At 47.1% G+C, this 23,935-nt stretch overlaps 2 protein-coding genes across 2 annotated transcripts; both read left to right on the top strand.

Annotated features, from left to right (window-relative positions):
- Positions 1-3,039: 3,039 nt before the first annotated feature.
- Positions 3,040-3,733, top strand: CCL21 (C-C motif chemokine ligand 21). Its single transcript, XM_004372391.1, has 4 exons — positions 3,040-3,106; positions 3,210-3,330; positions 3,427-3,609; positions 3,691-3,733. The coding sequence occupies exons 1-4, from the start codon at positions 3,040-3,042 to the stop codon at positions 3,731-3,733; spliced, it is 414 nt and encodes a 137-aa protein (XP_004372448.1).
- Positions 3,734-20,622: 16,889 nt separating this feature from the next.
- CCL19 (C-C motif chemokine ligand 19) lies at positions 20,623-21,931 on the top strand. Its single transcript, XM_004372392.1, has 3 exons — positions 20,623-20,683; positions 21,426-21,552; positions 21,769-21,931. Exons 1-3 carry the CDS (start codon positions 20,623-20,625, stop codon positions 21,929-21,931), a joined length of 351 nt encoding a protein of 116 aa, XP_004372449.1.
- The last annotated feature ends 2,004 nt before the right edge of the window (positions 21,932-23,935 follow it).

Here is a 23,935-nt window from a genome sequence, read left to right on the forward strand (position 1 = left end):
AAATAACAAGTTCAGTACTATAGCTGCAACAGATTATCACAGATCAAAGGCCAATCACCCTAGTAAATAAAGAGCTCCTAAAATTGATGAGAAAAAAACAACCACCAAATAGAAAAAACAAGCGAAGGATATGAATAGACAGTCCACATTTTTAAACATATGAAAAGATGCTCAACCTCATTCATAAAAAGAAAAATGCAAACTATGACTACACCTAGAACTCTTATACATTGGAGGTGGGAATGTAATAATCACTTTAGAAAAAGAGCTGGCAGATTCTTGTAAAACTAAATCCTGTTGTTGTTGTGTACCACTGAGTCAATCCTGACTCATAGCGACCCTACAGGACAGAGTAGAACTGGCCATTGGGTTTCCTAGGTAGTAATCTTTACAGGAGCAGATCACCAGGTCTTTGGTCCTTCGAGGCTGCTAGTGGGTTCGAACCGCCAACCTTTCTGTTAGCAGCCGAGCACTTTACCAGTATGCCACCAGGACACCTAACTAAGCCCTATGACCCAGTAATTCCATTCTTAGGTATTTATTTACCCAAGAGAATTGAAAACAAATATTAACAAAAAGACCAAAGCAAGAATATTCATAGCCACTTTATTCATACAGCTAAAAACTAGAAATAGCCCAGTACATCCATAGGAGAATGTCTAAGCAGACCTTGGTATATTCTAACAACGGCATACTACTCAGTAATAAAACAGAACAAATGACTGATATGCACAGTAACAAAACACAAAACATTTTACTGAGTGAAAGGAGTCTTACATGAAGAAGCACATGCCTCTTGGACAATCAGGAGGCCCTTCAATGCTAGAAGCCAGAACTTACCCACGTGATTCCTTGGGTCCAAGCTCTGCTCTGGCCTGGTTTCTCTAGGCTGAGCAATCCCTACCATCCATCCCTCCTGACCAGGGTGAGGCTCGCAGGCCCCTCCCAAAAGTTTGTCCCTTGGGCCTTCAGGTATGTAGTCTCTGTCCTGGGGATGCGTGGGTCCAGTCTGCGAAGGGCACTGCAGGCAGCAGTGAGGAGCACCTCACTTCCCCTGGCTGTTGAAATCTGGGAAAGGCCAGAGAACCCAGGGTACCCAAGTTCTTTCCATTTTGAACTTCTAGCCCCCTCAGGCCCCAGAATCCTCTCCCTGTAGCTCTCTGCAGGGCTGACCCTTCTACTCCTAGGTATCTGCTAGATGTCCCCTCCTTGAGTGGTCTTCCCTGACCAAGCCTCATTTTATTACATTACCCTGTTTTATTTTCTTCATGGCACCTATCACTCACTGAAATTATCATATTCATTTGTTTATCTGTCTTTCTCTTCTAGAAAATAAGCTCTATGAGGACCAAAACCAAAACTCTGTTGCCATCTAGTTGATACTGACTCATAGAGACCATATAGGACAGAGCAGAACTGCCCCACAGGCTTTCCAAGGAATGCCTGTTGGATTCGAACTGCCGACCTTTTGGTTAGCAGCTGTAGCTCTCAACCACCATGCCACCAGGGTTTCCTGTGAGGACCAGGACCTTGCTATATTGTTCACATCCAGATTCCTGGTACTTAGGATTATGTGTAGCATTGAGTGCATGCTCAAGAAATGTGTGAATAAATGAATGCTTGAGGGCCCTGGTCTGGGAGCCACAACTGTGAGAACCAAGCCCACGGGCTGAGCTTGTGCCAAGAGTTCTTGAAACAGCCCAGCAGGGGCAGATAAATGAGCCCCCACTCAGCCTCCTGAAGGCTGCAGAACATGACTGCCCCAGAGCCCTGGCTTGGTCGCTCAGCATCCAGTCAGCCCTCACAGTCTTCCTAGGCCTCCTTCAAATCAGGACCAGGACAGAGAGGGGTCAGAGGTCTCCCCCTTCCCATACCCAACCTCTAAGCCCAGTCCTCTGGGGGACATTATTCACAACCTATGACAAGTACCCCTGGCCAGCCCCTTCTCTTGATCCCAAGCAACTCTGCCAGATAAGTCTCTTAGGAACCCCCTTCATTCATATTAACAGTAATTGAAGATCATTCCCACAACCAAAGACAGGAGGCTTGTACAGGAGATCAACACTCCTGCTTCCTCAACTTCTCTCAATGTTATCATCAACTTGGCAACAATCACAGCAAGGCTGACTTGTGCCAAGCCCTACAGATGCAGACATGAACATGGCATAATACCTGCCAGCAAAAAATTTCATGGAATAATGTGAAGCCAGACAAGTAAATAAACAGTGGCTGAGCCATTTGAGTGCATTATTAAAGGTCTACTGTGTGCTGGGATGGAATAATCTGAGGGTGTTGTGGGAGCCCAAAGAAGGCCTTGTAAAGACAAGGCTTCAAGGATTCGTCTTTTGCTGGGACCCTACCCGCAAAGAAAAGGAAAAAGACACTCTGCATAAAGGTATTACCATGTGCAAATGCTTTGAGGAGGGCCTATGCAGGTGTGTTTGTGAGGGGAAACTCAGGGTGCCTGGAACATGCAGGGTTGGTAGTAGAAGATGGGTCTACACAAACAAAGAAGGGCAGGCCAGGCCAAGGAACATGGGCTTCTTCCTGAGAGCCACAGGGAACATCAAAGGGTTTGGAGCAGGAGAGAGATATAATCAAACGTATATTTTAAGAAGAGTCTTCAGCCTGCTGGAAGGAGTGGGGAGAGGGCATGGAGCCTAGAGTATAGTGAAGAGGCAATCACAGTGTTCCAGGGAAGAGGTGGTAAGGTCTAACCAAGGAAGTGGCTGAGAATAGAAAGGAAGGGCTTGGTTAATTCAATTGATATTGAGGAGGTAGAATCAGGTGACTTGGGGACTGATGGGCTGTGCTGAAGTTTTCATTTGGCCAGGGCCCGCCTTCAGGAAGGAAAAGGAGGGAGATCCCCATTCTTGCCTGGACAGCGTGCCTGGGGATGGCGGGGAGGGCCTCCTGGGGGAGGTCACTGCCAGATAAATAAATAGGCAATGGGCCAGTCCCAGCCCACACACAGCCCCCAACTTGCGGCAGTCCATCTGGCCCACAGCTCTGGCCTCATATTCACCCTCTCCTGCGGCCATGGCTCGCTCGCTGGCTCTGAGCTTCCTTGTCTTGTTTCTGGCCCTCTGCAGCCCTGGGACCCAAGGTACCAATGGAGGGTGTGCCTAGGATGGGGGTGAGGGGCTGGAGAGGCTTGGGGTAGGAGGCTACAAGCAGTCCCTGGCTCCCTGTGAACCCTACCCTTGCAGGTAGTGACGGAGGGGCACAGGACTGCTGCCTCAAGTACAGCCGGAGGCCCATTCCGACCCACGTCGTCCGAAGCTACCAAAAGCAGGAGCCGAGCTTGGGCTGCCCTATCCCGGCCATCCTGTGAGTGGGCACAAGGAAGTGGGTGTAGACCAGCAGCTGAGTGGGGTGGGCAGAGTGGGCAAGACTAGGACAGGCTTACTGACCTCCAACCCTCAGGTTCACACCCCGGAAGCGCTCTCAGCACGAGCTGTGTGCAGACCCTAAGGAGGACTGGGTGCAGCAGCTGATGCAGCGTCTGGACAAGCCACCAGCCCCACGGAAAGGCCCTCAGGGCTGTAGGAAGGACAAGGGGGGGTCTAAGCCTGGCAAGAAGGGAAAGGGCTCCAAAGCCTGCAAGAGGTGAGGAGTCTGGAGGGCTGGGAGAAAAGGAGTGAGGGGGAGCATCCATCGGCCCCTCACACCCCTCTTCTGTTCTCCCAGGACTGAGCAGCCCACACAGCCCAAAAGGGTCACAGTGCAGTGACCAGCCTGGAGCCGAGGAGGCCCCCACCAGCCTCACCAAGGCTCGGAGCCCCAACCAAAGGGGCAAGAAGGGGGCTAGGAGAGAGAGAGGATTCAGCAGCTGCAAAGCAGCTACCCCATGCTGGCCCTGCCACACCCCTTCTCCTGCTTCAACCATCCCACCTATGTTCCCAGCCCTATCCCGCATGGCTGAGCTGCCCAGACCAGGCCAGGACCAGGGAGGCAGCAGGGGTTGGGGGGTCACCCAGTGAGTGTGGAAGGAGGCAGTGGGACTATCTCAAGAGTGGTCACCCAGGACCATGGACCTGACCCTGCTCCCCCACCGCACCCCACCTCTTTCGTGTAAATACGATTTATACCTAACTGAATAAAAAGTTGCTTCAGCCTCCCACCCAAATACCTGTTCCTGTGTGTTTGTGTTCATGGGTAAGCCAGAGTCTCTGCAGGATAGGGTCGCGCACTCCCGGGTCCCAGCCAAGAGCTCAGACTGGCTCAGACTGCTATGTTGTCACCTGCCCTGAGGCCTTCCTTGCCCCCCAGATGCCCAGACCTGTGGGCAGTAGAGGGGAGGCTGATAAGCAGGGTGGGATAGCATCCCCTCTGGACCTGGGGCTGTCCCCGATCTCTGAGGAATTTCTGCCAATGAAGAGGGAGAAACAGTGGACTTGGAACACCCACCCCCAACCGCACTGAAGAGCTCCCTCCCCCCGAATCTATCGGCACCCTCTCACCCCAGGACTCTCACCCACCAGAAACTGCCTCCCCTTTCCTTGGGGCTTATGAGTAGGAAACTCCAGGTATCTCTTTGGGAAGGTCCCCAGAAGGGAGGCTGTCATGCTTCCCCTCCTACCTTGAGCCCTATGGCCTGGGCCAGCCTGTAACCCTGGCACACAGGGGTTCTACTGAAGCCCGCCTTAGGAACAGTGCCAGCCCTGGGAGCCCCTCAGGACCCCTCTGATCCCAGAGACCCAAGAGGACTCCTTCTCAATGAAGCTCGGTCCCTGGCCTCTCCTCTGTGTTTAATGGGACTGTAGGGATCACTGTCTATTCCTATCTGGGCTCCTTGACATCCTCAGCTTTCTTCCAGTTGGGAATGCCCTCTTCTTTCGCTTTTTTGCCTCCTTTCTCCCCTGGCTGGGATCCAGGTCCTCATCAGGTTTTAACCTCTTAAGGTCAAAGAATAAGTCTCTTGGGGCAGGTCTTTGGAAATCCGGGATTCAGACATAAAGCATTCTTCTCTCCAAGAAGACGCAAGCCCAGCTCTCCTCTCCCTCATCCTCCCAGATCAGAGACACTCCTATCCTCCAACCCCCACCCCACCCCAGGCAGGTAGAGGGAGGACCATCAGACGGGGCCTGGCAAAGTGGGATAGAAGGGAACAGATCTAGGGGGAGGGTCAAGAAAGGAAGGGATCCAAGGAGCTAGAGGCAGCTACTCCATCTTTTCCCTCCACGGAAGTCTGAGCATGCCTCAGCACTTACCACTTATCATAAAATCTTGAAAGTATTTGCTTATCTGCTTCTCCGGTGGCTGTTGAGGACAGGGGCTCCTCCCTATGTATCCTGTTGCAGCAGGTATGCTCTTAGCCTATAAACTCAGATGTGCAAGAGATACTACATTTTAAAATGTTCTTTAAATCAACTTAATTCCTACTCCAAGCCTCTATGCTGAAGTGCTGGTGAAAAATTCAACATCAGTCACTCCTGGGGATCCCACCTGCCAAAGGTTATGCAAAAGTCATATAAACATCAAAGCACAGAAGAGGCTCCCTACCTGACCCCACCCCATGCCATCATTGGACATTCCTGTCACCAGTGAATACTGTGGCTCCTGTGGTCCCAGCAGGTATGTCTGTTGGGTCCTGACCTTCAGACTCTCGGCCCTATGCCACATTTGAGACATGGGAATTCAAATATGCGAGCTTGGACCCTGCCTCCCCAGACATCCCCTAAAGCCATCTACTCAGAGTCTTGTCACTCCATCACTGCCAGAGATTAGAGCCCAGTGTCCACACAGGCCAATCCCCTCCTTGGTCTTGAAGAATTCTCTCTCCAACCACTGATAAGCTTCTCCAAACACCACCCCAGCTCCTCCAGACATAACCTTGTCCCAGGTTTACATTACAAAAAAAACCAAAACCAAACCCATTGCCTGTGAGTCAATTCCAACTCATAGCAACCCTATAGGACAGAGCAGAACTGCCCCATAGAGTTTCCGAGGCTGTAATCTTTTATGGAAGCAAACTGCCACATCTTTCTCCCGAGGAGCCACTGGTAAATTCGAACCACCGACCTTTCAGTTAGCAGCCAAGGACTGTAATCACTGCGCTGCCAGGGTGCCTTCAGGTTTACATTAGACTTTTACAAAAAGCAGAAGGGCCTTTGACATCGAGATGTCTCTGCTCTCAGCCTTGCCAAAACCCTTGCCTGCTCTAAAGGTGAAGGAAAAACAGAGGCAGAACAAACAAAGAATACATATTTCACTAAATTATCCCGCCATACTTGCATGCCTGGTATTTGCCTCCAGCCCTGCCCTGAGCAGGCATGCAACATATTATTTATCCCATTGGAGAATGAGTGGCCACTCTCCTTGTCTGCCTTCATCTTTGCAATGTTGTCCTATTTTTTCTTCTTTCTGTAAGATGCCTAATTCAAAAAAATATATATAAAAATACACACTGGTGGTTTTAAAAAAATACCCAAAAGTACCTAAAGGCTTATTCTGAACAACAACTATTTCCTACAACTTTCAGCTCTTCCTCTAGGAGTTAGTGCCATATGTCTAAATACTTGGTTTATACCTCTATTTTTAATCTATTTTTAACTTTACCAGTTGACTTTGGCTGCTAACCAAAAGGTCAGCAGTTCAAATCTACCAGCTGCTCCTTGGAAACCCTGTGGGGCAGTCCTACTCTGTCCTATAGGGTCACTATAAGTTGGAACCGACTCAACAACACCTAACAGCAACAACAATTGACTTCCCATTATAAAAAATGAAGATTTAGCTTTCTTACCAACCCCCAACTCCTGTCATTCCACACTCTAAATAGTCATTTTCCAGTTACCCTCAAGTTGATTCCGACTCATGGCAACCCCATGTGCGTCAGAGTGGAACTGTGCTCCATAGGGTTTTCAAGGGCTGATTTTTTGGAAGTAGATTGCCAGGCCTTTATTCTGAGGCACCTCTGAGTGGACTTGAACTTCCAAACTTTCAGTTAGCTGTAGAGCATGTTAACCATTTGCACCACCCAAGGACTCCCAACATAGTTATACCACTATACAAATACATATGCAAATATATATTTAAAGAATGGGCAAGGCTACTTAGATCTGGAATTACAGCTAATGGAAACTTCTTAACAACCTCAACCATATAAACTGTAAACTTAAAACTAATTCCAAACTAAGCAGTCAGGTTTCTTAACAGCTCCCACCGTACCTGGGCCACATTTTGGCTAGCCACAACTCACTCTTCACTCTTCAGTCCAGTCCTTTGGAGCGACATGATCACATATGACAGTTCGATTCCTTTTTTTTGCTATCTTTCCTTTGAAAATTAAAAATGGGACAGTATGAGGCTACCTGCACAACACAGCCAACACACCTGGCATCTTCTGCCTTGCTTGGTGGCACAGTGATGGTCAGGGATGGGGTCCATGCTTGCTATCTATGAAAGCTCAAAATTATTTTGTTTCCTAGTTGAATCATTTACCTGTGAAACATAATGATATTTTCTCCATCTTCATCTGGCCTCTTTTGTGCAATCCCTGTTCTGGCCCACATCCAGGTGTTATTTCTCCTTATATTGTGAGCGTTATTTCTCCTTGTATTTGGGGGCAACGTGATGCTGTTTTGCTAAAATCATCAATGCTTCTGTTCTTTGCCATCCGTCTTGACCAACGAATTATATTTTAATGGATACTGAAACTGCCAAGCCTCTTTTTCTAACGCTTATATTTGTAATTCTTCTAGAGATGTCTTCTCTAACAATTTCTCGATAGAGATTGTATCTGCTTTGTCAAGCAGCTGAAAACTTTTAGTTTTCAAGACATTCGTTTCCCAGTTGGTAGTAAACCAAAACACTCCTGGGAAACTATTGTTGTGTTCTTTAAGCCTTGTGCTTTAGAACTATGGATTGTGGCAGAAATAAATTTTAATGCAATGTTGAGAGAATAACAGAACCCCACTTCTGATCGCCTGAGCAACCGGTGTCTATTTCTGTTCAGAACACTCCCTTGTTCGATGGAAACTTCAGTTGGCTGTGAAATTCTAGTTGCCCGCTTTACCACCAGGAAGGCAGCATCACTAAGGGCAAACATCAGGCTTGTGGGATGAATTTTCTGTTCTCCTTTCCCTAATCTTTCTGGGAGCAATTTTTTTTTTAAGTTTTTAAAATTATTATTATTATTAATTATTTTGTGTCATGCCAGGCCAGAGGTCTAGAATTTTCCTGTGTCCATTAATGGGCACTTCAAATTCCTTTTCCACCTGTGTCCAGGTTAAAACCTTCACCAGCTGGTGCCGTGCATCGCGCCTAGCGCACAGTATGCTGTGTTGAATAAAGGAAACTTTTATTAGCGTTAATTTGGTGGCTTAAGGAATCAGTCCAGTGCGGGTTATTTATGCTGCAAAGGCAGTGCCGTAGATGAGGTCGACTTCCTTCAGCCATTAAGCCAAGCATTAGTTATTTCACGTCTTCAGCGTTTGGCGCCTGAGACTGATGGGAAGTTGGGGGTATCTGAGGTGGGAATGGGGGACAAATGCTTCACTTTCGAGGACAAATGCAGGCCTTCATCGCCCACCAATCTCCGCGACGACGCGCTGAGTACCCAAGGAACTCCGCAGTTCTGAATGGCGGGGATCTGACGGGAGGGCCAGTGTCCCAGGTCCGGGGTAAGCTGCCCGGGGACTTCCCCTGGCCCCAGGTCCCCAGGAGTGCGAGTACCACCCCGCACTTCCTGCCGACGCGGGGGACCAAGGGCAGACCGGGACCCTCAGCCTCTGGCCTGCGAAGGGCCAGAGCGGGGAGAACGCCAGATGCCGGCCCAGGCCCAGGGACTTTTGGCGCCGAAGTCCTTCCCAGCCTCCACTCGCCCACCCCCGCAACTAGAACACCCCTTCCGCCCCGCCAGAGCTGCCCCCACCCCCTCGCCCGCCGCCAGCCCTCCTTCCCAGGCTCGGAGTGCCCCCTGCAGGCCCAGGGATATACATCCGGCACACACGTGGACACACAACCACATGGAGCTAACACACATACACATACACAGGTGATGGATACACCAGTCACAAACAGTCCCATGGACACAGTTCGGAATACACGCATTCATTCATTCAACAAACACTAAGCATATAGTCTGTGGCCTCTCCGTGCATCTCCTGCACCCCACCTCCACTCCCACTACTGACATAGCTGACCTTCTAGGCCCAGCTTCCCACTCTGCTGATGGGGAGCCCTACATTCAAGATCTTCTACCCCTAAGGCATGGATTTGGTCAGACCAGGGAGCAGGTAGGTTGGGATGGCTCCTTGGAGGAGGGTGGGACTAGGCTGGGCTGGGCTGAGCTGGGACAAGACTTGCCCGGGTCTCAGACTGAAGCAGGAGCCAGTTTGACTGGGAAGAGGGTGAACTCGGTGAACCAGCTAGCACTGATGGCTCTGGGTCTGTGGTCAGAGCTGTTTCAAACCTACTTCCCTGGTCCCCAACTCCATCTCCCTGCTGGGTTTTCTAACCCAAGGACTGGGAAGTGTGTCTCAAATCCTCCACCCATGGGGCCTGCATCCTCTCCCTTTTTCCTCTCAGGGATCATGCCATGATAGTGGGTACCTATTAGGGTGTTATGACACCCTGACTGCCTCCTACTTCCCTGGTTTCTCCTCACCTCCCTGACCTGTGAATGCTGGCAAGCCCCAGGACTTGTAACTTCAACATCTTCTAAGTTCTCTCTCTTGGCATCTGTCATGGATTGAATTGTGTCCCCAAAAAATATCTGTCAACTTGGCTAGGTCATGATTCCCAGTATTGTATGATTGTGTACCATTCTGTAATCTGATTTGATTTCCTTATGTGTTGAAAACTCTATCATGATGTAATAAGATAGATTAGTAGCAGTTATATATACTGATGAGGTCTACAAGATTTGATAGTGTCTTAAGCCAATCTCTTTTGAGATATAAAAGAGAGAAATGAGCAGAGACACATGGGAACCTCATACCACCAAAAAAGCAGTGCCAGGAGCAGAGTGTGTCCTTTGGACCTGATGTTCCTGCTCAGAGAAACTCCCAGACAAAGGGAAGACTGATGAGGTTGACCTTCCTCCAGAGCAGATAGAGAAAGCCATCCCCTGGAGCTGGCGCCCTGAATTTGGACTTCTAGCCTCCTAGGCTGTGAGAGAATAAATTTCTGTTTGTTAAAGCCATCCACTTATATTTCTGTTGTAGCAGCACTAGATAACTAAGACAGATGGTTTTAAAGCCGTAAGACAATAAGATACTGTCTTAGTCATCTAGTGCTGCTATAACGGAAATACAACAAGTGGATGGCTTTAACAAAGAGAAATTTATTCTCTCACAGTCTAGTAGGCTACAAGTCCAAATTCAGGGTGCCAGCTCCAGGGGAAGGCTTTCTGTCTCTGCTCTGGGTGAAAGTTGTCATCAATCTTCTCCTGGCTCTAGGAGTTTCTCAGCATAGGGGCTTCAGGTCCAAAAGACGCACTCTGCTCCCGACTCTTCCTTCTTGGTGGTAGGAGGTCCTGCTCCTCTCTGCTCGCTTTTCTCTTTTATAGCTCAAAAGAGATTGACTCTAGATACAATCCTATAGATTGTGTCCTGCCTCATTACAATCATAAACCAAAAAAAAACAAAAACAGTTGCTGTCGAATCAATTCCAACTCATATAAGTCGCTGTGACATTAACATCACAGAGATTAGGATTTACAATACATAGGATAATTACATCAGATCACAAAATGAAGGACAACAACACAATACTGGGACTCATGGCTTAGCCAGGTTGACACATATTTTGGGGTGACACAATTCAATCCATAACACTATCCGTATGCTCTCAAATTTATATTTTCAGCTAGAATCTCTCCCCTGAATTCCAGACTCATATATCCAACTACCTATTCCACATTGCCACTTACATTTCCACGAGGCAGCATCATCTTAACAAGTCAAAACCAGGCTTCTAATCTCTCCCCAAACCCACTCCTCTGCAATCTTCCACATCTTGGTAAAACAGTAACTCTGTCCACTGCATTGCTCAAGCCAAAAACCTTGTAGAATTCTTGCCTCTTCTTTCTCTCACATCCCAGAAGGCTCTACCTTCAAAATATTTCCAGAGTCTGATCACTTCTCACCAACTCTAAACCACCATCATCTCTGCCTGGTTTATGGCAGTAGCCTTTAACCTGGCCTCCTGCTTCCATTCTTGCACCACTTTGGTGGGCTGTCCATCCAACAGCCTGTTAACCATTGCCATCAAGTCAGTTCTAACTCATAGATACCCTATAGTACAGAGTAGAACTGCCCCTATAGGGTTTCCAAGGCTGTAATCTTTACGAAGCAGACTGCCACATCTTTCTCCCATGGAGTGGCTGGTGGGTTCAAACCCCCAACCTTTCGGTTAGCAGCCAAGCACTTAACCTCTGCGCCACCAGGGCTCCTTCTATCTGACAGCTGAGGGGTGCTTTTTTTTTGACACTGAAATATTTGTGTTTCGACTTTAGAAAAATCTGTAAAATACACAGAGAGAATTTCTTTTTCTCCTTAAGTATTATTATATATAATTAAGTATATATATTATTGTATTACATAAAAAGCAAAGATGTCGTCTTGAGGACTAAGGTGCACCTGACCCAAGCCATGATATTTTCAATCGCCTCATATGCGTGCAAAAACTAAACAATGAATAAGGTCGACCAAAGAATTGACACCTTTGAATTACGGTGTTGGAGAAGAATATAGAATATACCTTGGACTGCCAAAGAACAGACTAATCTATCTTGGAAGAAGTACAGCCAGGATGCTCCTTAGAAGTAAGGATGGTGAGACTTCATCTCACTTACTTTAGACATGTTATCAGGAGGGACCAGTCCCTGGAGAAGCACATCATGCTTGGTAAAGTAGAGGGTCAGCGAAAAAGAGGAAGACCCTCAACAAGGCAGACTGACACAGTGGCTGCAACAATGGGCTCAAGCACGGCAACAATTGTGGGGATGGCACAGGACCAGGCAGTGTTTCGTCCATAGCAACATGGGGTCGCTGAGTTGGAACCAACTCGATGGCACCTAACAACAACAACAACGTTTTATTATTACTATTCTTAAAAGTTTCTAACAAAACCATCATTTCTTCACCCCCCCACCCCCAAGCCCCATGGCCAGAGAGCTTTTTAAAATATGTCAGATCATGTCACTCTGTTCAAAACCCTGCAATGGTTCCCCATCTCACCCTCAGTAAAACATGAAACCTACAATGGCCTACAAAGCCCTCCAGTATCTGGCCCCCTGTTAATCTCTGACTGTATCTCCTACCACGCTCCCCTTTGCTCATGTCCCTTCCTTAACAGTTGGCCTTCATGCTATTTCTCAAACACATCCTTGCCTCAAGACCTTTCCACTTGCTGTTTTCTCTATCTAGAACATCTTCCTCTAAATCTCTACATGATTCTCTCCCTCATCTTCTTCAGATCAGCTCTCTGCTCGAATGTTATCAGTGAAGATTTCCCTGACCACCTTATTTAAAATAATAGCACCCTCCCCAACCACTCCTTATCCCGCTTGCCTCCTTTATTTTTCTCCATAGCACTTATTGCCATGTGACATACTGTATGTTTTGCTTGTTTATTGTGTCTCCTTCATTGAAATTAAAAACTCCACAAGAGCAGGAACATGTACCTCTTTTGCTTACTGCTGTATGCCAGTGCCTGGCACATAAAAAAACCCATTGCCATCAAGTCATTTCTGATTCATAGCGACCCAATAGGATAGAGTAGAACTGCCCCCATAGGGTTTCCAAGGAGCAGCTGGTGGATTTGAACTGCTGACCTTTTGGTTAGCAACCGAGCTCTTAACCACTGCGCCACCAGGGCCCTCAATAAATATGTATTGAATGAATGTGGTATAAGTTCCTATAACCTTCATGCCTTGGCCCATGTCTGATGTCCTTAAAAGATTATTTCACTCTTCCCTGCTGATTCTCAGGATCTTTCTCAACAGGTATTCTAGGCAGGTGGTAGTGAAATTGAATTGAAACCTCTATTCCATCTCTACACTCTTCTATTGTATCACTCAGGGTCTTGACAGGAAACAAACAACATGTTCAAAAAGGTTTAAAGGAAAACAAATTAGTGAAGGGGACATTTACAGAGGTGAGGGCAGGGTTAAAAGAATCAACAAGAGATGATGAAACAACAAGGTCTAGCAACAGGAGGAAGCCATTATCTCCCCTAGGCTAGACAGGGCAAAGGGAGAACCCTGAAGAGAGCTAGAGCTATGGAAGGAGAGGCCACCAACAGGAGCTGTAACTATAGAAGAATGCAGCCACTGACAGAACTTCCACAAGGACAAGACGAACCAGGTTGAGGGGATGAATAAATACCTTAACCTCTCTTTCTTACCTTCCTTTGATCTTTTACTGGTGATTCCCATTGGTCAAACTCAATCACAAAAGCCTAAGTTATCCAGAATCCTGGATAACTGCGGTCCAGAGATATCAGCCTCTTGCACAGAGCAAAAAGGGGAATGGGGACAAGTGGAGAATGATCAACAGAGTCCATCTCTTTCATCACTCAGCATTCATTCTTGTCCCTTGCTTAGATGAAAAAATGTGTGTCTTCAAAACAAGAGAGACACAAAATCCCACCAGCCTCCTTATCATTCTTTTTTTTTTTTTTTCCCCCCAAATAGGGACAGTTTTACTTCTTCATTACCAATTTGGATGCTCTTTATTTCTTTTTCTTGCCTTATTGCTCTAGCTAGGACTTCCAGCACAATGTTAAATAGGAGTGGTGATAAAGGGCATCCTTGTCTTGTTCCTGTTCTCAAGGGGGATGTTTTCAGCCTCTCTCCATTAAGAGTGATGTTGGCTGTTGGTTTTGTATAGATGCCCTTTATTATGTTGAGGAATTTCCCTTCTATACCTATTTTATTGAGAGTTTTTATCAGGAATGGGTGTTGAAATTTGTCGAATGCCTTTTCTGTGTCAGTTGAGATGATCATGTGATTCTTTTCTTTCCTTTTATTTATGTGGCGGATTACGTTGATTGATTTTCTAATGTTGAACCATCCTTGCATACCTAGTATGAATCCTACTTGGTCGTGGTGTGTTTTTTTTTTTTTTATATATATGATGCTGAATTCTATTGGCTAGAATTTTATTGAGAATTTTTGCATCTATATTCATGAGAGATATTGGTCTGTAATTTTCTTTTTTAGTAGTGTCTTTGCCTGGTCTTGGTAGCAAGATTATGCTGGCTTCATAGAATGAATTCGGAAGTATCCCTTCCTTTTCTGTGTTCTGAAATAGTTTGAGTAGTACTGGTATAAGCTCTTCTCTAAATGTTTGGTAGAATTCTCCAGTGAAGCCATCTGGGCCAGGGCTTTTTTTTGTTGGGAGTTTTTTTTATTACCTTTTCAATCTCTTCTTTTGTTTTGGGTCTGTTCAGATTTTCAACATCACTTTGTTGTAGTTTGGGTAGGTAGTGTGTTTCTAGAAATTTGCCCATTTCCTCTAGGTTTTCAAATTTGTTGGAGTATAGTTTTTCATAGTACTCTGTTATGATCCCTCCATATCATTCTTGATGTCAATTCAGACATACTCTAACCAGACCATAAATTGTAACATTGGCCACCACCGATACTCTTCTTATAAGGTAGGAAGAAAAATGGTGGACAAGAAACAATTAACATAAAATATAGCTGCTATAGTCCCCACCTCTGTAGCTGGTCACAATGCCTGAATTGACTAATAGTAGCTTTCTTTCTCTACCACCAATTCCACATTCCTGTTTTCTTCTCTAAGTACCTCAGCTGGTCAAGGATTTTTTTACATGGTGGGGTGACCCAAACACTCATTCCTTAGTGTCTTATATTTTTCTGAGTGTCTTACATTTTTCAATTGCCACAATTTTTCATCATTGGACATGGGACTACTAAGAGGCACCCCAGTTAACCCTTTGGTTCCAGACATAGTTCTCCTTGCCCCAATATATAGCAGCAACCCAATTTTCCTTTGATAATTGGGATCAATCACCCTGGTCAGTACTATAACTTCCTTCTCTTTTTGTTGGTTCAGTGACATGAGGAGCCCAAGATGGCCAGAGGGAAGAATCAGTTTCCAGACACTGGAATTGTGGTTGTGTTGCCTGGTGGAAGTAATCCTTTGAACCTAAGCTTGTAAGGAATAGAAAGAAAATTTTCCATGAGTGGTTATTAGGAGTAATAGAGTGGCTCTTCCCAGCTGCATGTTTCACTAAGACTCATTATTCTGTCTGTGGGGAAATAGCCACTGGTTTAAGGCATGTACCATGTCCTGTGGGACAGCATGCCATCTTGCAGAGTGTTGTTTTTCAGATCATAACCACAACTGAGCCTTCCACAGGCCCTTCAACTATCTATCATGCCAGCTGCTTCTGGATAACAGTACATGAGGTAAGAACAGTGAATTCATGGGCATGATCCCATTGCCACATTTTTTGGCCATAAAACAATTCCTTTTACAAAATAAAAAACACTGTATAATCCCACTTACATGAAATATCTAGAATAAGAAAATATATAGAAACCAAAGTTTATTAGTGGTTACCAAGGGTAGGAGAGAAGAGGAAACGGGGAGGTACTGTTTAAGGGACACTGAGTTTCTGTTAACGGTGATGGAAAAATTTGGAAACAGCTAGCGGTGATGGTTGCATAACATGATAAACATAATTAACATCACTAATTTGTTGTTGTTAGGTGCCGTCGAGTCAGTTCCTACTCATAGTGACCCTATGTACAACAGAACAAAACACTGCCAGTCCTGTGCCATCCTCACAATCATTGCTATGTTTGAGCCCATTGTTGCAGCCACTGTGTCAATCCATCTTATTGGGGGGGTCTTCCTCTTTTTTGCTGACTCTCTACTTTACCAAGCATAATGTTCTTCTCCAGGGACTGGTCCCTCCAAAGTACCTGAGACAAAGTCTTGTCATCCTTGCTTCTAAGGAGCATTCTGGCTGTACTTCTTCCAATACAGATTTGTTTGTTCTTCTGGAAGTCCATAGTATATTCAATATTCTTCACCAACACCATAATTCAAAGGCGTCAATTCTTGTTTCGTCTTCTTCATTCATTGTCCAGCTTTCGCATGCATATGAGGCGTTTAAAAATACCATAGCTTGGGTCAGGTGCACCTTAGTCCTCAAAGTGACATCTTTGTTTTTGAACACTTTAAAGAGGTCTTGTGCAGCAGATTTGCCCAATGCAATACATCATTTGATTTCTTGACTGCTGCTTCCATGGGCGTTGATTGTGATTCCAAGTAAAATGAAATCCTTGACAACTTCAGTCTTTTCTCCATTTATCATGATGCTGCTTATTGTGAAGATTTTTGTTTTCTTTATGTTGAGGTGTAATCCATACTGAAGGCTATAGTCTTTGATCTTCATCAGCAAGTGCTTCAAGTCCTCTTCATTTTCAGCAAGCAAGGTTGTTAGTCTTCCTCTAATCCTGATGCCACATTCTTCTTCGGATAGTCCAGCTTCTCGGATGATTTGCTCAGTATACAGATTGAATAAGTATGGTAAAAGGATACAACCCTGACACTCACCTTAGCTGACTTTAAACTCTCCAGTATCCCCTTGTTCTGTTCGAACCACTAGTTTGTACATGTAAAATATACATGTAAAAAATGTTGAAATGGTAAATGTTTTGTTACATATATTTATACCATAATAAAAAAACATGTACTGGTAACCCCAAAATAAAAAGAGTCCCTTGGTTAGGGATGATGTTTGTAGGCTACCATGGTGATTTTTAAAAAAGGCATACTGAAAGTCCATGAATGGAGGTGCTGGCAGAAGTGTTGTAGGCGGGGAAGGCAAATTCATATCTAGAATATATATCCATTCCCATGATGATAAATCACTACTCCTTCCTTGAGGAAAGGAGCCAGATATAGTCAGCCTACCACCTGCTGGCTGGCTGGTCTCCCTGGAGAGCAGTGCTATACAAGGGCTCAGCTTTGGCCTTCTCAGGCTGAGCACTCTACAGTGATAGCAGCCAGATCAGCCTGGGTGAGAGGAAGTCCATTTATTGAGCCTGTGCACAGCTTCTATTCCTTTGGCAGCAGGAACATGGGCCACCTGATCAAGTCCCGGAGTTCTGGGGATAAAAGCCAACTGATGGGTCATCTTGTCCACCTAGTATTGGGAGCCTCCTTGGTAGTGGATCCCTCTAGTGGACATTTGGACAAGACACTACTATCACCGCACTCTATAGGCATCTGAGAAATCTATCCACATACCTCTCCCCTAGGTCACTGTTCTAATCAGTTTTTTTCCAAATCCCCGGCCAACCCATTAGCCACTGTCCATGGTTAGGATACCTCGAAATCTCAGTGCATCTCTCCTTCCACACAAAGTGGACACCTATATGTACTACCTGAAATTCTGCCCACTGAGAAGATTGCCCTTCACCACTGTCTTTCAGGGCCATCTCTGGATGGGTCTTAAGCAGCTGTCTGCTTCTGGCTGGTGCCACCATACCTTAGAGACCCACCTGAAAATCTATTCCATGCATTTTTCCATCTGTTAACTGTGAGAATTTCCCCATGAATCTGTAAGTGTGATCGGAGGAAGAAGCAGAAAACAATACATGCTTTTACTCATGATTTCTAAAACTTCTAAGGCCTGGTCTCATATGTACAGTGTCCATTTAATAATAAAATGCTGCTGTGCACATCCAACTTTATGATTTCCTATGATAACACGCTTTGTTTGCATTGTCACTGGGTGAACAACAGTCTGAGTTTTAGACCAGGGCCCAGTGGCAAATCAGGAGCTGCTTTTCAAAGGGGAAATAATTGTCTACAGAGGCGTCATGATATTACTCTAACACTAAGGGTCTGTGCTGTGATTCTTCTACTGGGGTGTGCCAGAAACTCCCATAGCACCCTTATCTGCCGCAGACGACCTGAAGTTCATTGGATCTATGGGCATAGTCCTGAGCAGCGAGCAGTTTTCCCTGGAGCTCGGACGTGATGCAGAGACCTTTTTTGCTCTGGGGGCCCATTCAAAACTATATCTAGTAAATATTTTGCAGTAACACACCTAAATGTGGAATATGTTGCCTCCAAAATCCAAATTGCCTCTTAAGCACTATGCCTCTTTCTTCATGCTGAAAGTGCAACATGCCCCAAACCACTGGACCCCTAGACCTTTCACTTCTGTGGCAGAATCTTGAATGTTTCTAGGATTTATCCCCACCTTCTGGCATGCATGTGTCTTACTAAGGCATTTAGGGTGATTGCTATTTTTTGCACACCAGATCCAGTTATCATAATGTCATCAGTTCAAAGGCCCAGTTTGATATTCTGTGGGATATCAAGATTATCTTATGCCAGAGAGCAGGAAAATTGACATAGCCCTAAAGTAAGACAGTGAAGGTGACTGCTGTAATACACAAGTTGAAAAGGAACTAATTTTGATTGTCTTCAATTTGTTGATATAAAAAGAAAACATGTGCTAGAGTATTAGCAGATGGGAATGAATGGGGGTGGGGCAAACAGAATAACCAGCACTACCACAGGCAGAAGTATGGATAGATCAATGGACAGATGGATAGATGGATGAATTAATGGACAGATATCTGAAGGACAGAATTACAGAAAAACCTGCAAAAGCTAGAACTCATGTAAGGCAGAAACCTGTCAGAGAAGGAAAACTCAAATATTTCCCACTAAAACAATAGAAAAGTGGTAAGACTGCACCCTGTCAAAGGTGGAAAACTTGTGAGACCTGGAAAAACAAGGCAGTCTCGTCGAGTTCTCACTCTCACAGTTTTCACTGTATAATAATGGCTAATATTTATTGAGTGCTTATTATGTGCCAGCCTCTAAACTAAAGGTTTTACTCAGTTTACCTCATTTAATCCTAAAAGTAGGTCTATCATCATTCCCATTTTTTGGATACTCGTTGCCATTGAGTCGATTGCGACTCATAGCGACCCTATAGGACAGACTAGAACTGCCCCACAGGGTTTGCAAGGAGCGGCTGGTGGATTCTAACTGCCGACCTTTTGGTTAGCAGCCATAGCTCACCGTGGCTCTTAACCACTGCCCCACCAGGGCTCCATTTTTTGAATAAGGACACTAAAATACAGATTGGACAACTTGCACATGGTCATACATCTAGTAAGTGGTAGAATCCAAATCTTAACTTATCTATTTGTAGAGTCTCCTCTGTTCTATGCTATGATCGATGGCCAGGTGGCAGGCAGGCAGTGTGAGGTAGTGGTCAACAGTGTAAACTCTAGAGCAAAAGACGCCTAGGTACAAACCATGCTCCGGCACTTACTGTGTGACCTTGTGTTCTAAGCCTCATTTTTCTCATGTAAAACAGAGAAAATAACTGCTAATAATAAAATTACTTCATAGTTTTTTGGGAAAAGTTAAGCAAGATAATAGTGGTAAACTCCTTGATACAGTGCCTAGCACATAGTAAGCAATCAGAAATGCTATTAGTATTAGTATTATTAATGGTTGCAAAGAAAAATAAATCAGAAACTTATGAGGGAAACACCCCCCTGCAAAAGAGGGTCCAGAGCTTGAGGGGGATGGTTGAGTGGGTGTCCCACATATTAATTTCTCTTTTGAGAACTTCTTTTCTGGTCTATCTCTAGTCTTTCTCATCAGGATGAGGAAATCACTTATTCCCCCCCCTTGTCAATTCCTTGAAACTTGGGGATTTGTCTGGATGTGAGCTGGCCAGTCCCTCTCTTTAGAAATCCCCTCTTGTTTCCCAGGGTTAAGAGGAGGGGAAACATGAAGGGGGCTATTCCAGGCCAGGTTCCCTCCAGCTCTTCCTCTGACCCAGGTCTTGGACATAGGAAAATGGCAAATAGGGGAAGGGGCAGTGCTCAATGAGCCAGGAGGTTGACGTCCCAGAGTGCTGAGATGTGGGGTAGGAATTCTGGGCTTCTTCTCAAGGAACCTTCCCTCTCAGCTCTGCTTGTCCCAGTGGAGGGTCTAGTTCCAAGATGGCAGGTGGGCAGGCACTGTGATGACCTGAGGAGGCTACCCCAGGCTCTTGTGGTGGTTCTTAGGGTACTACAGAGCCTTCTTCACTGCCACCCCCACCAGGGGCCTTAGAACCACAGAAGAGAGAGGTGGGATGAAGGACAAACCTAGGGCAGGGGGCACACTCCTCACTCCTGCCTCCCAACCCTGACCATCACTTCTGAGCCCCAGCCCTAGGCTTCATGATGCAAATGCCAGCAAGGAGAAGCTAGTGCAGACCCTCCCTCCAGAGCTGACAGCACCAGACCCCTTGTCATGGCCAGACTGCAGGCTGCTTCGGCTCTGGCTCTCCAGCTGAAGCCAAGGAAGGCAGAGGAGGGGGGTAGCTGGGTCAGGTTTCACCAGAAAGAGGGGGGCAGAGGGGGATCCGTGGAATGGGACGAAGAGGGGAATTTCTGGACAAAGAAAGTGAAAGCTTCTGGGACCATAAATAAGAGGCAGCTGCAGCCTCACACAGGCTTCCACTCACACGCTCCCAGACTCCCTCACGTTTCCCTTCCCATTGCTCCTTTGCACTCCCAGCCAAGCCTCAGCCTCACACAGACTCCTGCACGCACCAGAGTCTCACTTCCACTCCACGCACTTGCTGTCGTTCTGCCTCTGTCCACCCTCCATGGCATCCTGCACGGCCCCACTACTGGCCCTCAGCCTGCTGGTTCTCTGGACCTCACCTGGTAAGGCTGAGAGGAGGGTTAGGGTGGGTGGCCTGGGGGAGGTGCGATGTCCAGATCTCAGACTGCTTGGCACTACATGTGAGGGTCACTGCAAGTCCAGGTGAATACCTAGGTCTACATGTTTTGGTGAACCTGGGGAGTCCTATGCCTTGGGTATGTGCCCCTGCAGTGTGGGGGTTCCTGGGTCCCCGAATGCTAATGTGTGTCGTCTCTTAGGTGTCTGTGTCTTAGTGTTTCCCTGGGCCTGTGGTTGCCCCTCTCTCTGCAGGCTCTATTTCCTGCTGCCTCAGTTTCCTAGGTAGGAGATAACAGTGTGTAATTGCTTAAGGTGGGGAGAATGGAGACACTAAGGCAGGAGTGATAGTCAAAATGTTAGCAATTCATAGGGCCCCCAACACCAGTCTTCTAGAGTGAACAGGGTCTTGGCGGGTCTCTGGCTGTGACCAGCATTAACTCTTTATTTGCTGAGTTGTATGACGTTGAGAAGTCCTGGGACAGGGTGATCAGAGCAGCAGGAAGGCATTTGTGGGGCTCAGGACAGTGGTTATTTAACAAGTTTAGACATATTTCAATATATTTAGCAACCAGTAGGGCCATATTGATGCACACTGGCTGAATATCAGGTCTAGTTGTCCCCTCCCCCACACACACGGGTATCCTTAATCCCAGTTAGGGTTATGACCTCCCCTTCTCAGGGTCCCTATGTCCTGACACCATCTTTTTCCCTATCCCCACCCTCCAGCTCTGGGTGGTACCAACGACGCTGAAGACTGCTGCCTGTCTGTGACCCAACGCCCCATCCCTGGGAACATTGTGCGAGCCTTTCGCTACCTCCTCCTCAAGGATGGCTGCAGGGTGCCTGCTGTGGTGTGAGTTGAGGGTGGGGAGTATGTAGCTTCTACTCTTCTATCAGCTCCTGGTGATACCATTACTTTCTTATCTCTCTTCTCCTTGCCAAGCCCAGCTCCTTCAAGGAAGCCCCTGAAACAGATTCCTAGAGATGGTCCCCAGCCTCTGCCCTTCACAGTAGGGCCTTCCAGGAAGCTGGGTTCCAGGGCTCCATTCTCTCTGGTCTCTGATTCCAGGTTCACCACGCTAAGGGGTCACGAGCTCTGCGCACCCCCAGACCAGCCCTGGGTGGACCGCATCATCCGGAGACTGCACAGGATCTCTGCCAAGGCAAGCCTGGCCCTCCCTCCTCCTCAGCCCTGCCTCCTCCAAGTCCCTATCCAAGACTCCAGCCCATGACCCTGCTTCTCCTTCCTCCCCTAGAGCAAGAGCCACCGCAGTTAGCCCATTCCAGCCCAGAGGGAGCCCTGCGTCTGAGTGGAGGGATGCAAATCACTGCAGTCCTGGGGAACCAAGGGCCAGAGGGAGACCAGGCCTCCAGCTCCTCTGTACCAGACCTGACCCTGTTGGGTTGGGGCCTGGAGTGTCAGTGTGAGTGTGTGAGCAAGAGGGTGAGTGTGGCTGGAACACAGGCTTCACACCGAGACTGCATTGTTTCCAATAAAGCCGAACTTGTACCCACGGATCTGTCTGCTGTCTGTTTGCTGTCTGTCCAGGATGGCAGGTATAGGAAAGGGAAAGATGAAATGGTAGATCTATTTTCTACCCTGCAGCCTGAATGGTCTCCTGATTGACCTCCACCTAACACCCCGATGTTCTCAGGATCAGCCCCCACCGTCAAGACCTTGTCTCATGTCTCTCCATGGCCCTACCACCCTCCAGGGCTCAGCAACAACAAACTTGTGTCAGTTTCCTGAATGGGCCAAGTTTCTCATCAGTCTTTGCTGTCCAAGGCAGGTGTTCAAGCATCCAGGTGTCTCAGGGATCAGATGTCACTAGGGGGAAGGGAGTTATCAGGAACTGGTTCCCATGGCTAGGCAGACGACCCAGTTCTACTGCCTGAGGAGAAAGTATCAATTCACTCATGTCATTTCTTCTATCTGGAACAGTCCTCTCTCTCTTCTATCCCCTGGCTTCCCATCTGGAGCTGGATGCCTTGTCTGTCCTCCAGGAAGTCTCCCCTGACCTAGGCTGGGTTAGGTAGTCTCCCAGGACCCCTCCCCCTCAGGGTATTCATTACACCGAGTTACAATTCTTGTTTGTCAGTCTTTCTGGAAGACAAGGATCATGTCTGCTTTAGTTTCTGCTCTTTTTCTGGTGTCTAGCATACTGTCTGGCACATGGCAGTCACTCAATAAATATTTTTTAGTGAGTTAATAAATACGTGAGGAAAGGCTCAGTGGTCATGGGTGAGGACCCATCTGTCCATACAGATCTGACCTCAAGGCCAGCCCTCTTCTCTCCCTCAGTCTATCTGAGCAAGGTCCAGCCCCTCTGGGCAATCTGGGGTCACACCTCTCAGGGACACTGACAGACAGAACTGGGAGCCAGAGGTCAGAGATGGGAGTAGGGCCACAGGGAGGAAGAAGGAGCAGCCAGGAGAGATAGGTGGTTCACCATAGAGGAGCCCCACCCCGACCCCTGCAGCCCACATGGGCTTCAGGGCCCAGAGGCAACACTGAGAGCAGGAGTCAAGGGAAGGAGTCTCAGCTCTGGATCAGGAAAGCCCTGTGACACTTGGAGCATCCCCTAGGGTTGCTCTGTGAGAAGTGAGTTCCTTGTGCTGGGGAGGTCCCCTGGGGAAGCTGGATGGCCTCCAGATTATGGCCTCTGGAGGCCTGTCCAGCCGAGAGAGGCAAATCTGTGCCGCTGGGGTCAGACGGAGGCTAAGAGGCCAGACTGAGCATCCTGCCTGAAAGAGGGGTCATCATTATATCACATATACCTCAGCCAACAACAAAACCAGGCCTGGGCAGGCCCTGAAGGGGAACAGTGGTGAGGGGGTTGTACCAGCCCCTCCTCACTGGGTTGGAAGCATAGCAGCCTCTTCCTCCCCTCTGCTACCAAATGCAGGTGTTCAAAGTCCCGGGTATCCCAGGTCTCAGAGTCACAGGGAGGCAAGGGGAATGGGGATAGTTCTCAGGAACAGCTGTCATGGCTTGAAATTTTGGCTCTGCTGCCTGGAAGAAAATACCTAGCCATTCAGTCATCCATGTGTCCATCCATCTAGCTGATCCTGCATCCATTAGCCCTCCCTCCATCCATTCATCCATTCATCCACCTACCCACCCTCACATCTGTCTATCCATCCATCCATTTAGCCAGCCAGTCATGGAGTCCCAGAGCTCCCAGGTATGAATCTCCTTTGGATCCTATGCCTTGTATCCCAGCAGGCAGAGGACA

Source organism: Trichechus manatus, unplaced genomic scaffold (genome assembly GCF_000243295.1).
Source record: "Trichechus manatus latirostris isolate Lorelei unplaced genomic scaffold, TriManLat1.0 scaffold00016, whole genome shotgun sequence".
Classification (NCBI taxonomy): domain Eukaryota; kingdom Metazoa; phylum Chordata; class Mammalia; order Sirenia; family Trichechidae; genus Trichechus; species Trichechus manatus.

Coding starts and splice junctions, on each gene's coding strand:
- CCL21 (XM_004372391.1), top strand. CDS start 3,040: ATGGCTCGCTCGCTGGCTCTGAGCTTCCTTGTCTTGTTTCTGGCCCTC. Junction 3,107..3,209: donor CTGCAGCCCTGGGACCCAAG/GTACCAATGGAG, acceptor CTACCCTTGCAG/GTAGTGACGGAGGGGCACAG. Junction 3,331..3,426: donor TGCCCTATCCCGGCCATCCT/GTGAGTGGGCAC, acceptor TCCAACCCTCAG/GTTCACACCCCGGAAGCGCT.
- CCL19 (XM_004372392.1), top strand. CDS start 20,623: ATGGCATCCTGCACGGCCCCACTACTGGCCCTCAGCCTGCTGGTTCTC. Junction 20,684..21,425: donor GGTTCTCTGGACCTCACCTG/GTAAGGCTGAGA, acceptor CCCACCCTCCAG/CTCTGGGTGGTACCAACGAC. Junction 21,553..21,768: donor TGCAGGGTGCCTGCTGTGGT/GTGAGTTGAGGG, acceptor CTCTGATTCCAG/GTTCACCACGCTAAGGGGTC.